Source organism: Tremella mesenterica (genome assembly GCF_000271645.1).
Source record: "Tremella mesenterica DSM 1558 unplaced genomic scaffold TREMEscaffold_5, whole genome shotgun sequence".
NCBI lineage: Eukaryota > Fungi > Basidiomycota > Tremellomycetes > Tremellales > Tremellaceae > Tremella > Tremella mesenterica.
In genome coordinates, this window is record NW_006711229.1 from 1,426,522 (window position 1) to 1,442,167 (window position 15,646).

The 15,646-nt window shown below is 44.9% G+C and overlaps 7 protein-coding genes across 7 annotated transcripts in view; 3 read left to right on the forward strand and 4 right to left on the reverse strand.

The window, feature by feature from the left end:
- TREMEDRAFT_73934 (uncharacterized protein) overlaps nt 1-687 on the reverse strand; it is a gene marked incomplete at its 5' end in the record, with an annotated part of 9,278 nt that extends 8,591 nt beyond the window's left edge. Inside the window, 2 exons of the mRNA XM_007004805.1 lie at nt 127-337; nt 387-687. Of these exons, the coding sequence (XP_007004867.1) occupies nt 127-337; nt 387-687 (512 nt within the window). The remainder of the gene's footprint in view (nt 1-126; nt 338-386) is intronic.
- Nucleotides 688-1,076: 389 nt separating this feature from the next.
- TREMEDRAFT_39196 (uncharacterized protein) lies at nt 1,077-1,893 on the forward strand (the record flags this gene model as incomplete). The annotated part of the gene is made up of 4 exons (XM_007004450.1): nt 1,077-1,217; nt 1,408-1,497; nt 1,550-1,636; nt 1,738-1,893. The coding sequence occupies 4 exons, from the start codon at nt 1,077-1,079 to the stop codon at nt 1,846-1,848; spliced, it is 429 nt and encodes a 142-aa protein (XP_007004512.1). The 3' UTR covers nt 1,849-1,893.
- A 144-nt stretch (nt 1,894-2,037) lies between these two features.
- TREMEDRAFT_73936 (uncharacterized protein) lies at nt 2,038-3,307 on the reverse strand. Its single transcript, XM_007004806.1, has 5 exons — nt 3,275-3,307; nt 3,009-3,064; nt 2,599-2,943; nt 2,259-2,460; nt 2,038-2,187 (listed from the first exon to the last, which is right to left on the reverse strand). Exons 2-5 carry the CDS (start codon nt 3,053-3,055, stop codon nt 2,128-2,130), a joined length of 654 nt encoding a protein of 217 aa, XP_007004868.1. The 5' UTR covers nt 3,056-3,064; nt 3,275-3,307; the 3' UTR covers nt 2,038-2,127.
- Nucleotides 3,308-4,024: 717 nt separating this feature from the next.
- Nucleotides 4,025-4,402, forward strand: TREMEDRAFT_19339 (uncharacterized protein; the record flags this gene model as incomplete). Its single annotated transcript, XM_007004346.1, has 1 exon — nt 4,025-4,402. A coding segment is annotated over one exon (378 nt), but the record flags the coding sequence as incomplete, so codon positions are not given.
- Nucleotides 4,403-7,536: 3,134 nt separating this feature from the next.
- TREMEDRAFT_62530 (uncharacterized protein) lies at nt 7,537-9,279 on the reverse strand (the record flags this gene model as incomplete). Its single annotated transcript, XM_007004688.1, has 3 exons — nt 7,537-7,596; nt 7,679-8,458; nt 8,611-9,279. 3 exons carry the CDS (start codon nt 9,277-9,279, stop codon nt 7,537-7,539), a joined length of 1,509 nt encoding a protein of 502 aa, XP_007004750.1.
- Nucleotides 9,280-9,455: 176 nt separating this feature from the next.
- On the forward strand, nt 9,456-11,578 carry TREMEDRAFT_62531 (uncharacterized protein; the record flags this gene model as incomplete). The annotated part of the gene is made up of 6 exons (XM_007004689.1): nt 9,456-9,636; nt 9,773-9,981; nt 10,219-10,425; nt 10,537-10,616; nt 10,826-11,034; nt 11,337-11,578. The coding sequence occupies 6 exons, from the start codon at nt 9,456-9,458 to the stop codon at nt 11,576-11,578; spliced, it is 1,128 nt and encodes a 375-aa protein (XP_007004751.1).
- On the reverse strand, nt 11,576-15,338 carry TREMEDRAFT_71704 (uncharacterized protein; the record flags this gene model as incomplete). The annotated part of the gene is made up of 4 exons (XM_007004807.1): nt 11,576-12,573; nt 12,808-14,020; nt 14,199-14,517; nt 15,313-15,338. 4 exons carry the CDS (start codon nt 15,336-15,338, stop codon nt 11,945-11,947), a joined length of 2,187 nt encoding a protein of 728 aa, XP_007004869.1. The 3' UTR covers nt 11,576-11,944.
- Nucleotides 15,339-15,646: the final 308 nt, after the last annotated feature.

A 15,646-nucleotide genomic window follows, 5' to 3' on the forward strand; every position in this document is an offset into this window, starting at 1 on the left:
CCTCGGGTGTGAAGGAATGTTGTGAGGATACCAAGTATAGTCAAGATGTACGGAAGAAAGATAGTCGATGATACACTATTACATCAATCATTCATCAACGCAAACAACATAGTATACGGGACTTACCTCTTCGCTGAACTCAAGCATTTCTCAGCCCCGACCATGATAGACTTTGCTACCTTATCCCCAAGCTTCAGAGCACTTCCAGTCGTTTCATCTCTCTTGATCAACTCCATGAGGAAAGGAACTACATCGTCTAACTGATCCCATGTTGTGAGGGCTGAAAGTGTCTGTAGTATTCTCCCCACGATCAGGGGTGTTTGCTCGATAGGTGGTGCTCTCTTTCAGCACATTCAAATCCATCATGAAGCACAAAGCACACTCACAAGTAGCTGTGATGTACAGATATCTCGACAAGAATGTCTTCCTCCGTTTCTGACTTTTATCCAACAAAGCTCCTCGAATCTGAGGAAGCACCGACTCCCAATCTACTTCCTCCTCCCTTCCTACGTCGTCTGCCTCCGGTACATCCTCATCTTCCTCTTCATCCTCTATGGGATTCTGAGCCGCTATCTCATTCCGAGTCAGAACGGAGGTAGAGGATTCAGCATCGGATGACTCGTAAGGTTCTGCAAGATCAGAAGATGCGGTGTTCAACCAAGAACCAACTTTAGCCTTTGCGGACATGGAACGCCGACGGCTCAATGTACTGAGAGTCGCTTTGGGAGGTATTTTCGAAAAGTTCACTGGGGTATGGGTTGAAGAAGGAGTTTGGGAATGTCGAATTTGACGACACAAGTCGAAGGGACACATTCGGAACCGAAAGACTGTATGCATGCGTCACAATCGGCGTTAATCGGATAGAACAATCTAATCCTAACTCCGAAATCTCCTTTCGCCACACTTGAGGACCCTGCGGGTAGATAGTTTATATTTCCGCCCCGTCTCCTTCTGCTCAGGTTTGGGTTGAGGCTTTGTGTAACCTTCAAAACTTCATCACCGTTAGTCAAATCTCGTCTACCATCTTGGAGATTGAGGAGAGGCAAGTCAGTCAGGATAAGCAAGTTAACTTCCAGATGCCTACCCGGTTCTCCAGAACCCGCAAACACAGAGGTCACGTCTCGGCCGGTCACGGTCGTGTAGGCAAGCACAGGAAACATCCTGGAGGTCGTGGTCTCGCCGGTGGTCAACATCACCACAGAACCAATTTCGACAAAGTGAGTCTTCACTTTCGTTTCTTCTTCATGACCGCGTGTATCCGAATGATGTATTCTCCATCGGAGAACGGCATGTCGCGAAACATCAGTAAAAATCTCTCTCTAGCTACGATCGGATGGAATGTGATAAGAACAATTAGCACAACAGTCTCAGAGATGTCCCTCTACAAAGGTATGATTCTGATGACAGTTCCATCCTGGTTACTTCGGTAAAGTTGGTATGAGGCACTACCATCTGTTGAAGAACCATTACTACCGTCCCGTCATCAACATTGACAAAGTGAGTTTTCGGTCACTTGGGTGGCAGATCAATGAGGGACGCTAACACATAGCTCATCTCTCTCCCCGAGGCTCAGGTCGAAGCTCCCGAAGATGCCGTTCCCGTTATCGATCTCGTTCACCTCGGTCACTTCAAGCTGGTAAGTCTTTCAGCGTTTCTCACTTGGCCTTCGTCCTTCGTGCGCCGCCAAGTGAACAAGGATGGACGTGTAGAAGTCAGAGAGCATGGATTGACTTGCAGCTTGGCAAAGGCCGGATCAACAAACCATTCATCGTCAAAACACGATCTGTGTCCAAGTTGGCGGAGGAGAAGATCAAAGAGGCAGGTGGTGTGGTCAAGCTGGTAGCGTAGACTCTGTGTGGGCTAGTCGCATGATGCAGCATGTACATGGTACGCTCTCGGCAAATACTGGCCCATTTTGGAGCCATCTCGATCTGGCCGATTCCTTCGACCAAGCCCCATCTGGGACTCATTCGCCTGCGTGTGCTCTGAAAGGTCATGGTGCCCAGTGCGGCTGGGGCGCTAGAGCATCTAACTGTAGCTGAATAATCACTTCCCAAATCAAAGGCTACTTGCTGTATTGAAAAAAATTCCGGCCAGAGATGCATGCACGCGCTACAATCTCGAAACCTATTGAACACGAGCAGCAGTACGAAGGTTGTCGAGAAGTTTACCCTTTGGCTTGAGGAACTATTGTTGTCAGCAGAAAGCTCACATAGTGCAGCCTGGTGGTTGGGAGATACAGAGAGCAAGGTACGTACCTGAACATAGGCGCCGTCGGTCAGAACTTGTTTCTGGGCATTGAGTTTCTCGTAGTCGGGACGGTCGAGAGGAGTGAAACCCCACTTCTTGGAGACAATAATCTTCTGTCTTCCGGGGAACTTGTAACGGGCACGTCGGAGAGCCTCGATGATGACCGCTTTGTGTTGATCACGGCATCGGATAGACATGATGATCTGGCCGCTGCGGATAAGCCATCTGCGTCTCCTGAATACATGCCAAACCGACTGAAAACCACCCAACGCAGTCACGGAGCTGTCTTGAAAGTTGTGCGATGAGTCGATGGAAAGGGGAGTGGGAGGCAAATAGTTGATGACTCACATGTTCACACGAGCGACGGAACCATAAGGTTTTCCCCAAGCTCCACGCATACCCTGTTGAAGCCTATCGGCACCGGCACAGGACAACATTTTGTTGATACGAATGACGTGGAAAGGGTGGACACGAACACGCATGTGGAAAGCTTCCTTTCCTGCTGTCTTGACAATGTATTTGTTGGCACAGATACGAGCCGCCTCTAAGGCTTCAGACGAAAGTTGTTCATATTCGTCCGAGACGAGATGACAGCAGAAGGGGAAATCATCGACAGGGGCCTTTTTACGACCGAGATCGAAGATTCTGATCTTGGGGTCGGGTACACCACGGTTGTATCTCGACTTGGGATAACTGATGAATCAGCATGACTCATGTGACTGGCTTGGTTGGAAGATCGTTATGAGACGAAAACTCACGGCTTGTTCTTGCAGTAACGGTAACAACGAGCGGGACGACGACCCATCTTGGAATCCTGAGGAGTCAGTGATACTCCGAAAATCTTTACAGCGATGCGAAAAAGTGGATAACACGAATTTGGAGTGATTGATAATCCTCCACACAGCACTGCACACTCTCCACGATCCACTTAAATCTATCTCTCAAGGTGACCGCAGATGCTGAATATACTTCTCTAGATAGTAGGAAGGAGGACGGGAAGAGGGTGATTGGTGGCAAAACTCACTATCTAGATGTTTGGTGGGAGAAAGAGAAGATGTAAAGGTAAGATGTAAGCCGTGGGGCTTGGCAAGACAGAGGTGAAAGGGAGGGCGGAGTTTGTTACTTTTGGATAACGCCGGTGTGGCGCTATACGACCTCCACTTGGTTCGATCGCTCTCTGCTACTTACCCTCCGTCCCTTCCACCCCTCCTCTATCAGGCTTTGAGTCATGTCTCTCTCGTCGGGGCATGAAGCACAGCCGCTCTCTTTGGTCCTGCCGTTCACGAAAAACCTATTTTATGACCCCTCTCCGCTCTACTCGACCCTATATGATACTCTCGTCCGAGCTGTCGATATTGCCTCCTTCACCGTCATCTTTACCTCTCCTGGGATCGAAGAATTGTATGATGTCTTGCAACTTGACGCTAGGCGACATTGGTCCGACTTCCAGTCTTTCCTGGGGAATGTATATGCAACACTAGGTGCTGCACAATGGTGTTCAGGAAAGGTGTTACTCCCTGTCGACGTCCTCTTCGCTCGGTCCGATCTTCTGGTGGAACAGTTAGTGAATGCTGAGGGTAGTATCCTGGTTGCAGATGGTCAGTGAGACTTGTTCCTCACTAAGCATGCTAATCTCCTAGGTGTGCTTCCCGACTCGTCCCCACTGCTGACATCCCCTCGGACCACACGCCTCCAACTTTCGATACCTCCATCGACCGGTGACAGCTCATTCCGGGTGAAGTCGAACGTCGAGACCAGACAACCACCGCCAGTAGTAGCCCTTGGTGGTACGTTCGACCATCTTCACCCTGCTCATAAACTTCTCCTTCAATCTTCTCTCTTTCTCGCCACTCGGAAACTCATCATCGGAATCACCGCTCCTTCCTTACTCGTCAACAAGTCCAATGCGGCACTTGTGGAGTCTCTCGAGGTTCGAACACGAAATGTGGAGGACTTCCTTCGACGATGTGGAGCTAAGATACCTATACGAGCGAAAGAGATAAATGACCCACTTGGTCCTACCGCATGGGACGAGGACATTCAGGCTTTGGTGGTAAGCCGAGAGACTGTGGCAGGTGGGGAGATGGTGAATACCAAACGGCGAGAGAACGGCTTGGGCGAGTTGGAACTGTTCATCGTGGATGTCATTGCTGGACCGAGTCATCTCTCCGGTCCTGCACCCACGGAGGATGCAGAGGAAGGAGTAGGTATTGAGAAGACGCCTCGCGAGGGAGTAGAAGGAGAGAAGGAATTGGAGGAATGGGTGAAGGATCTGAGTAGAGTGGTTGATGAGAATCAACTTAAGCAACTTAAAATGAGCAGTACGACCATTCGACAGTGGATTGCGGATCTACAGGTCGAGGGGGACTGGAAGAGGTAAGGCACCGCCAAATACCATGTGAGTTAATCATCTCTTAGTCTTTCATCTCCATCTGTCCACACATCTTACCTCGGAAAGCTACCTGCCTGAGACTTCAGTGTAGAGTATACGTGTTGACACAGTAGTGCGCATCGAATATGGTAATATTCATCCCTCGAGAATCTTGATCCGGACGAATGTCCTGTATGAGCAAATACATACGTCGTCGTGCGCCCAGCAGTGACCCAGGCTTAACTCTCTCCCTCGCCTATCCGGGTCTAGGTCGTCCTCTCCCACACACCCCATGACACAGTACACGGAATTGTGTGGAATGCAGTTTCCTTGCCGCGGTAATATCCCCTGCTCCGTCTCCCGTGAACCCGTGCCCAGCCCTTGCACTACTCTTTTTGAAAAAGTCATCAATATGATCTGTGCATGATTATAGTCTCTGGGATGTTATGCGGTACGCCAGGGTGACTGCTCCATGCATAGTTCAGAACTTACGGTAATTCCGACGACCGACGCCGAGGATGGTTGTATAGTTTCACCTCGTGCCTGCCCGCACATTCATTGCCATCAGCTGCTAAATGCTCTTCTCGCACTAGACTCATCTTCTCTTCTCTTCCGTGACTTCTTCTTTTCCGACTCACTCTTGACCAGTCGTCACTATACTTCAGACAATCAACGAAACATTCATCGGCTTTACGTTCATCACAACTCATGCGTATCGACAGCATCATGCCTTCCAATTCCGACCCTCCTCCTCTGTCTTCCCCTTCTCCTTTCCCATCAACTCGCGACTCACCTCCTTCGGGACCCATCTCACGTGCTCTAGCGCTCCGACATTTTAAAGAAGTGAGAACAATGGCTTCTCTCGGATTTCAACGCGTCGAAATCATCCAAACTGACAAAGGTCCGATCCAACTCTTCCGGTCAGTCTTTCAATCCACCATCACCTACCTCACACGTAGCTCATATGACAGACATAAAGATAGAGAATTTGATTGTTCTCTTTGTATCGAGAAAAAGAAAAGATGTTCATTTCAATGTTTACAAAAACATCGAACTGGGGCTTTCATACCACGTCGATGTGAATTATGTAGATCTATTGATCATTCTCGCAGAGGTTGCGATAGATGTTTGTTCAATCATGGACTTCTCATTTATGTCGATAATGGGAATCTCATTTTCAAACAGAAAGGGAAGATTATACCTTGGAATGAACTATCGACTTTGGCTGAGAGTGGTAGACATTATGGGAAAGAAAAGAAACGTCAAAATGTTGTTGGTGAAGATGAAGAGGTGCAGAGGAGGAAGAAGAAAGTGAGAATTAGTTTGACGGTATCCCCAGATGTGAGTTAAAAATTATTCTTTGAAATACTATTCATACTCTGGATCTCTTTTGGAGAACCAGTAATGGTGTTTACAAAGTGTGGTGTATGAATTTGTGGAGAGTTGACATCGTAGACCAATAAAAGTCCAACAGACCCCTCAACATCCGATACTGCTGCTTCTACTTTATCACCTATCCCTCTGAATTTTTCCGGAAACGATATGTCTAGTCCTATCGGAGAAGGCGAAATGCCATATATGCGAACCCCGATGAGTTTGACGAATAATCCTCAAGATAATTCACCTATCGCTCCATCGGATGAGATAGGGAATGATATTGAAGAACACGATAGTGACGATAATGAAGATAGTGATGATGACGATGATAATGAAGATGAAGATGATCAAAGTCTGTCCACGATGGATATGGTGAAGAAACTTGCAGAGCTGAGTAGGGATTTAGAGAGAAAAAATCTCCTGGACAAGACCCGATATCAGAAAATAAAACATAAACTAAATCAAGTCGAACAAGAGAACAATTCAGTCCATCAACAACATGCAGAATTACGACGAATCAATCAATCCTTGATTGAAGATAACGAGCAAGTGAACGATGAGAAAGCGAAACTCCGAAATTTGCTGGAGTCATCTCAAACTGCTGAAATTCATACGAAGGAGAAATTAGATCAACTTCAAGTGGAATATACAAAACTGGAGACTTCATTACAAGCAAGTCAGTTAGCCGAAGCGAACGCACGAAGACAAGTGGTCGAAGAAGAAAATGTGAGATTGAGAGAATCGTTGGAAATCGCCCAGAAAGGTTTGACAGAATCATCAATAACGACGGAAGAAATGAAAATGAAGTTGGAAAATTTGCAAAAGGATGTTAGAGGTGCAGAAGCTTTGAAAGCGGAGAATCAAATGTATATAGATCTTAACAAGGTACTTCAAGAATCCATCGCTCGAGTGAAGAAAGCGGCAGATTTAGAAAGGGAACAGAGGGATAAACAAGAACAGACGATGGAAGATAAACACAAACGTGAGATACAAGCGAGGGATGATCATTGGCAAGGAGTGATCATGAGTAAAGATGTGGAATATCGTCAGGTCGTTACCAAGTTATCAGAGACGGAGGAGGAATTGAGGATATTGCATGAAGAAGTGGATGAGAATTTGTTCATACTCGAGTAAGTACGGCTTAACATGAACTTGTGAAGGTGTATTGATGAATAGGGTAATGTTCTCGCGAAAATGCTAAGCATAATATGAGAGGAGAGGTTTAATATGAGAGGAGAGGTTCATGCAGGGATTATATGTTCAGATTCCGGGTGTATGCAATTTGTATATTACATTTGTACTCCTTCGTGTAGAGTCTATCGGTCATCACTCATAGATCTCTTCCCCTTGTTGCTAACTTCTCTTTACCCTATAGATGATCTGTTCATCAAGCAAATCACCCTTCTGTTCCTCATCTACTCGTCTCCCTCGTTTTAAGACGGCTCCATCGTTCTTTGTTGAACTCTTCTCATTGTACACCTGGGCTCACCCAATGAAGACTATTCATCTTCACAGCGAAAACCCAAGTATTCTCCAGCTCATATCTGGCCCAATTCTCGACTAGAATCATCACTACTTCCAGCATCAAGTACCAAATGCTATTGATCAGTATATTACCCTCTTCCATCCATTTCTCTCAATTTTGACATTGTCTGAGAAAGTAGGGGTGGATAAACTCACCTCAAGCTTGAAAGGCCATTTATGAAAAACGTCCACCACTCTGGCCCATTCATCAACTTTCAAATTGGAAATCAAAATCTCCCCACTGGTCGGTAAACCCTTATAACCATTATTTACACCTTCGACCTTTCCTATCAAACTCTCAGCTCCGAACCCAAACGTTTTGAGAACGCTCTTCAATGGTCTGTTAGGTAAGACGAACCCTTTTCTCAAAACGAAATCCCAAGTATCTTTTTGGTTCGGTAAGACAGGAGATGATATTCGAGGTTCGAATTGAATACCTAGTAATAATGGACGAGGTAAGGGGTCATCAATGTTGATACCTTTACGAAAGGGTCTAGGGTAAAAATCGGAGATTAAAGTAGGCGTTATGGGTGGTATTGGTGGTCGTAAGTTGGGCAAGTCGGAAGAGTCGAAAGCGGTGGAAGAGGTGGAAGAGTCGAAAGAGGTGGAAGAGTCGGAAGAGATGGAAGAGCCGGAAGAGATGACTGTATCAGATGATTGGGGGAGTGGAGAAGATTTGGTGGAATGTTCAGCAGGGTCATTGAGTTGAGATTTGGATCCAGATTTGGGGTTCGAACGTATCGAAGATCTAGCTCGTTTATCGGGGTTGGAATTGTGATGATAAGGAGGTAAAGGTGTAAGATGAAAAAGGGCTTGTGACATGACACTTAATTTGCAATATGATTTCTCGCCTGGTTGTGCCATTATACGCTTTGAGGTTAGTAACCTTTTCTTGTCTGATCGACCTGTTTTCGTAGACATTTCACAAGCTATGATCTGAGACATACATGTAATCAATCGGTGTGAGAATCTGAACAAAGAAGATGAGAAGTGACATGAGAGTGTGGTCGAATATTCGAATTGAAAACAAAGTTTTGATTATGTAGAGATTTGAGAATGACAAGAATTGAAATTTAACTACGACTCACATCATATAAACTTGGACTTAACAAAATAGCCATTCTAACTCTACCCCATTCCCATATCCAAGGTTTCTTATTACCCCCCACGACAGTTCCAATCCATTGTGACATCAATTGTTCTCCAACAAGACTACAAGGCATCTGACCAACTAAAGTTATAGTAGGCATTTCTTCTTCCCATTTTGGAATCTTTGGTAAAAACGGTTTCAAAAGTTCATTTCTCATGATATCCGATATGACATTCCAACGATAAGGAGAAGAAGGACTGAGTAATAATCTTGATTCTTCTTCAATTTCATATACTTCTGTAGGTGGTATTTCGAATTGTGTCATTGTAGCCCATTCTGAAGTAGGTGTAGCTTTAGTTTTCAATCCGAATCCAGCAGCTAAAACAGGTCGAGAAGGTTCTATGACCACTACTTTTTTAGGTAGATGACCTTGTTTCGGATAAAGTAAAGAACGAGATAATTGACCTGGTCCTGCAAAAGTATCAAGGATGATTTCATCAGGTCGAAGTTGAAGTGATGAGACGAATGAATCGCAGAGGGTTGGAGAAGCTAAGAGTATTCGATTAGGGAGATTACGAACTAGAGAGTCGGGTGATTGAGAGAGTATTGTACGTGAAATTAGAGAACGCCATGTTGATATTGGTGGTAGTGAAGCTATTGGGGGCATGTTGAGGATTTTAGACAGTGATAAAGAAAGAAAGACGAAAATGAAGTTCTGGTGTAATAAATCGCACGAAATTTCATTCCAACTTTTTTAAACTTGTTTTTGATTTCATTTTACCATCTCTTTTTCTTTTTCTCTTCTCTTTTCTTTCGATCGAGGTCCGGATCAGCTTTGCGAATATGTTTTACGACTTGAACGTACCATTCCCTTTACCTGACGATGGAATACCAACGGGTAAGAAGAAAGATAAAGGGAAAATGAAAGTAGGACCGGATTATACCATACAAGGGACATATTGGTCACTTCTTACTGGTGGTGAGAAAGAAAAAGTTTCAAAGAACGTTTCCATGTTAGGTCATCGTATGTCCGCTTTTCCCCATCTGTCTCTCTTATCATAATTCCTACTTTCTCGGTTATACTGATCTTTACTACAGCGATGAAGATGACGCCTCGATATCCTGTAGGGAAGGATGACGAGATGACGGCTAACACTCAGTCGGTTATAGCGTGATAGGATGCACAGTTACATCTGAACCTAGTAATATAGTACCTCCTTGTCCATTCTCAACACATCTTCCTTTCCCCGAACTGGACCCACGTACAGGAACATCTTCATGCTCCTCTGGAATATCTAGTGGAGAGAAAACTCTAGTTCAAGTCACTCGGTTTCATATGAGGTTAGACGATGCGAAGACTCATTGTTTTGTGAGAACACCTTTCTTTGCTTCTGCCTCAGTTCCAAGCTACCAATTGCACCCCGAAAATCTTCTTTCTTCATCCCCTTCATATAATTATGAACAATACTCATAATCCTATAAGAACAGCCGCCCCTAAGTGTACACATTTATCACCTTTTCATATTGGAGAGTAATGACGAAAGTCGATGGAGTAAGGCTTCATAGACAAGTATATAATCTGAGCGAGAATAACACTAACGATCAGTCCAACTCCAATACCAGCCTTTTAAAACAATACGATATTCTCTCTGTCCAACCTACAACCGAAAAAGCCTTTCAATTAGCTTGTACGGATTTATCAAACCCCGGACCGAACCAGATATCCATTATAACTCTTCCATTACATGAGAGAGGATTTCATTATCGATTAAATAGAAAGCAACTTCGTCAAGCTCAGAGGAATGGTGTTATAGTGAGTTACTTCTTCTTCTCTCTCACATTTCCTTCCCATTCTTTTCCTTCTACATCTTCGTTCTTGTTCATACCGTCGGCCATCGCGGCTGTGTCAGATGTCAGATGTCAGATGTCATCACCATTTCCTCTTTCACCTTTACCAACGCTAGCTATCATCACGATCACTCGAGAGTCGTACGATGGAGTGAGGTAGGTACTGGTATCTAGAGTAGCCAGTGTCCAAACCTTGCTTTCATAAGTGGGAAATGTCAAATATACAACCTCCAAAAGATAACGGGTTCAACGACGGATTGAGAACCTTTAGCGAGAGATAATAGATCTTAATTTGTCCAGTTCGAACTTTTATACTCCCCCGCCTTATTCCCCTCCCCATCTCTACCTTCCGACTTGACCAAAAGATACCGTCAAAATTTCTTATCAAACGCTCGTGAAGCCGTCCGAGCAACATCAGGCCACGGACTCATTTTTTCCTCTGGGACATCATACTCTTCCGAAGCTCTCAGAGCTCCATTGGATTTAGTCAGTATCGGTGTGGTTTTAGGTATGCCATTGAATCTGGCGAGGGAGATGGTGGGTGAGAACGCTAGAAAAGTTTTATTACGTGCACGTGAGTTTTCATCGCTTTGATATGTTCCGGAACCTTTACCCACTGTACTCTCACACCAATGCTACTCACCTCACCTGCACTCTGATATCCCGAGCTCCAGTTTTTTACCAGATCTCATCGTATATCTATATGTCTCAGCCACTTTCCTCGTGGAGTTTTCATTAAGAGGGCTGTCTTATTCCACCCTGCGATACAATCGACATAAACGTGTAATGGTTTATTTTGGGTATTTTCCCGAGATTGCAACATGAGAAAGAAAGATGTTATGTGTTTTGTCAAAGTCTGACACAACTGACGAACAGAAGCTAGGAAAACATACAAAGCTGTCTTATCTGTACCTCGACTCATTCTCCCTATTACAGACGAACCAGCATCACAACCTGACCAACTACCTGATATGGAGAGTAACAACACGTCTGTCAAACGTCCATCGAATACGGAAGCTGGGGAGATCGGAACAGACCTTCAAAGTAAGAAAAATGTGGATGGAGTGAATGAAGTAAGATCGAAGAAAAAAGCAAAGAGAGAAAAGACGAAAGGATAAATGAAGAATATGCATTGTTTGTGCAGATATGCTACAAAGCCGTCAAAGGGCTACAGATGCCCAAAAAGAAATGGTGATATTCTATGATTAACCTCTAATTGCATTACGGTCCATTCTCATCCCGCCGCTTGTCTTCCCTTCAAAGACTTCAGCATCCGCACGTACTCACTTCACTTCACCCACTCACACTAACCGCAGCCCTATATCATCCCAATGGCTTCTCTCCCTTCATCCCACATCGAAAGTTTTCCATCCTCTCTTTCTTTTTGTTCTCTTCTCATCCTAGCCCCGCAATTGAGGACGAATCTGGATGACAAATGATCGTGAGGGAAAAAAGCAAAGTAAATGTATAAAGCAATCCAAGTATCACTTTATCATCCAACCACCTACCACCTTCATAGCACCTTCATCACCCTTCAAAACTTCATCTCCCTCTTCACCTCCAATGACATTCGCTACCATTTCCCAAGGATCTTTCCCACCTCCCCAACGTAAAACTTCATCTTTAAATTTCTCTCCTCCTTCTCTACTTAACCCACCGTTCGAGGCAAATAGACTGTGCCATATCTTCCCAGCTATGGCTCTATCGAATAGATAAGAATAATAAGTAGCTCCATAACCATGTAAATGACCGAATTGAGTTTGCCAAGCTGTGTCTTTTACAGGTGGTACGACTCCTAGAGATTCTTGAAGATCATAGTGTATCTTGGTGGAATCAAATGGATCACCATGATGTATAGTATGATATCGTTGATCTAAAATGGCCATTAGTATTTGACCATGTGTTTCGAGTGATGAGAGTGAATCTCTGATATCTAAATGAGCTTCGAGGAGAGGAAGCGGTAGAGGTTGGTTTGTCGTGTGATGAGTTGCGAATAGTGATAAAACGGATGGAGAAGAAACGAAATGTTCCATTAGGATTGAAGGAAGTTCAACAAAATCAGTCGCGCAACGTGTACCGGATACGTTATGATATTCCGTTCTACCGATCATAGCTAGTTTATCAGTGTGTTTTCTTTTATGACATTCCGACTTGAAAAACTTTTCCTCGGGTATAATTGGATGCTCTCGCTCGAGTGAGATAAGGATACGTTCGTACCGAGCGCAAGGATGATACCTCTGTACCGAGTAAGAGGTGGGGACCCCTACACCGAGTGAGAGGTTGACACTTCTGATTGGAATTGGGTGATGCCGACCAGGAAAGGTCAAATAATGTTACGATGACTCACAATGTATCGCATGCCCCATCTCATGGAACAAAGTTTCCACATCATTCCATCCCAAAACAGCAGGTCTTCCTTCCTCTACCACCCCACAATCCGTAGTCAAAACCACAATTGGTAATTGATATTTCCCTTCTCTTCCTCTAACCTTCTCCCCTTCCACTTCCAACCCCTTTCCGTACTTTGAATCCCAATACGATTCCAGTCCATCTCCAAGCAAATCATCATCGTCAACTCTCCTTGAACACCTAACGGTATAATGAGCAGCTGAAGGAGGTTTTCCTTCTCTTGAAAATAAATCACAATATATAACACCTATTATCCCTTCTTCTTCGTCAACCACCTCCAAACGTCTAACAGAAGGATGCCATACTTCTCCCGGTGCCACACTGACAGGTTTGAAAGATATTCCATAGAGTTTTGAGAACAAACGAGAGAGACCTAACATGATGTTTCCAGTTGAGAAATAAGGTGTGATGGGTGGTAAACTCGATACTGGTGAAAGAGACATCATGTGTCTTTCCGAAAAGAAATCTTTATCCCATGCGTATATCGGAGGTAATTTGATTGTCTCTGAGGCGAAAGGATTTCCAGTGAGAGCAGAAGCTTTCATTTTCTGTAACATTACAATATCTGTAGCCGCTGCAGGTCGATTATGTTCAGCTAAGGAAGTTAGAAAGTTCATGACGTTTCCAGGTGTTTTTGCCATTTTGTCAACCAAAGCAACGTCTGCCCATGTTTCTTTACCGAGCAAATTGGCTAATTCAGCACGTTCAAGTAACATTTGTTCCAATACTTGAATACGATCCGGATCAGGACGTAAAGATCCCACATAGACAAGTCGACGAGCTTCGCCTTCTCTAGCATATCGGGCGATCATTTGAGATTCCCAAGAACCAGGTGTGACGAATACGCTTGAACGGGATTTTCCTTTACCGCGAGGGAGTGAAGATATAAACGCACTTCCCATTCCTACCAAAAGACGATCAGCTTCTGGAATTTCGATGGGAGGATCCTGTGAAGGTCCAGAAGATGCGTCATTGAGAAATGTACGACCGAGGGAGAGGAGAGAATCGGATTGTGATACAAAACGAGATCGAAGATCTGGTGGGAGATGGATGCCTGATTTTTCGAAATCACGTAGGAAGGTAAGAGCAACTTGACGTTCGGCTTCGCTCAACGGGGTCGAATGGGGGTGTTGTAGTGCAAGCTTGAGTGACTGATGTTAGTCCCACGATTTCTCATATAACCTTGGTTTCCTCTACATCTAGCGACACACGTCACACACCACTATCTCCAGACCGGTCTCGGATCCATAGGATAAGAAGTCAAAGCTGGGACTGGGTGATGAGGAGTTGGCGATTCTTTGCCAGATTCCAGGGAAAAGACAAACTCACTTGATATAACCTCGTGTCCGTGTTGAGCTCATTCATAAAGCTACACAATCTTTCATAAGCTTTATCACTCTCCTCCACCCAAGTTGGATCAGGATGTACATTCCTAATCAATTCTGCCATATCTATAACTCCACATAATAAATCACTGAGTCTGTCAAGGTTCTTAACCACCAATCTCAATTCTCTTCCTGTCACATCATCAGGAGCTTTCCGGATCATTTCCACTATATGTTGAGCATGATATATAGTACGTTCGGTCAGCGGTCGAAGGGATGTAGGATGGTTTACAGAGGTATATCCGAACAGACCAGTTGGTTCACTGGAAGAGAGGGAGGAACGAGAAGAAGGTGTATCGAAAGCAGCTTTGAGATCGGTGTCGTTGGATGAAGTGGTAGGAGGGAAGGGTGTAGATGGATTCGAAAGGGTAGGAGAGAAAGGTAATAAGGACGAAAGTGGAGGTGAAGGTGTAGGTCGTGGAACATCGATCGCTGGTGCGTTTTCTTTCAGGATCGAGCGAGTTTTGAGGTAAGTCCGATGAAAGGCGATACGATGAGAGGAGGGAGTTAGAGAAAGTCGAGGATGTAGATTGGATAGAGGTTTACGAGGTAATGATATGCAACGAGACATGATTGAATTGGAGAAATTCCAGGAAGATCCAAGATACTCGGATGGTCGGACGATCAAAGAACGGATGGCAAATGGCAGACAAGTCGGGCGCGGACGAGCGGCAACGGAGGTACTCGCTTCTGGGAATCGAGAGCCAGCAAAGGGATCAAGGATGGTGGTGAGCTGAGAACGATGCAGGGATCAGACGATAGACCCTCACAATGTGACCTGATCAAAGGTCAGAGTCAAAGATGAAAGCTGATCAAGATGCTTATCGAGCTGTTCTTTTTTGGGGTAGAGTAGGTTGATTTTGAAAAGATGACATTGCCGGAGAAAGTCCTCGGTACCTTGTTTCTCAAACCGGCGATTTTACCGACGTCACGATGATGCATACCTTTGATACTTTCGGTGGCTGCGTCCACAATACGACTACACCACTACCTGCAAGCTCAAGGATTAGTACCAAGTGTCATATGAAATTGTTTCGTATCAAGTCCATGCAGCTGACAGATATCCTCCGCCGAAAGCTGTCATTTGGTCCTACTTCTTATGGAGATAACCCCCTGGGAGGATGACAAAACTCAACACCAATGCTTCGACAAGAATCCGAATCTCTACTCATCTTGCTCCGCCTCTCTCATCTCTCATCCACTCTATGTTCTAATCTCCCCACTCAACATCTGTCCCACATGGTCCGGCCGATTGCCCAACTCCCCCTTCCAAGTTCCCATCTCCTGCCCATATTTCGACTTCCATTTCCTGTTTCCACTCCCCATCTCCTCGAGCTCTGCATTGCAGATATCCTATCTATCCTGTTGTCCCTCTAATTTAATCACTCCTGT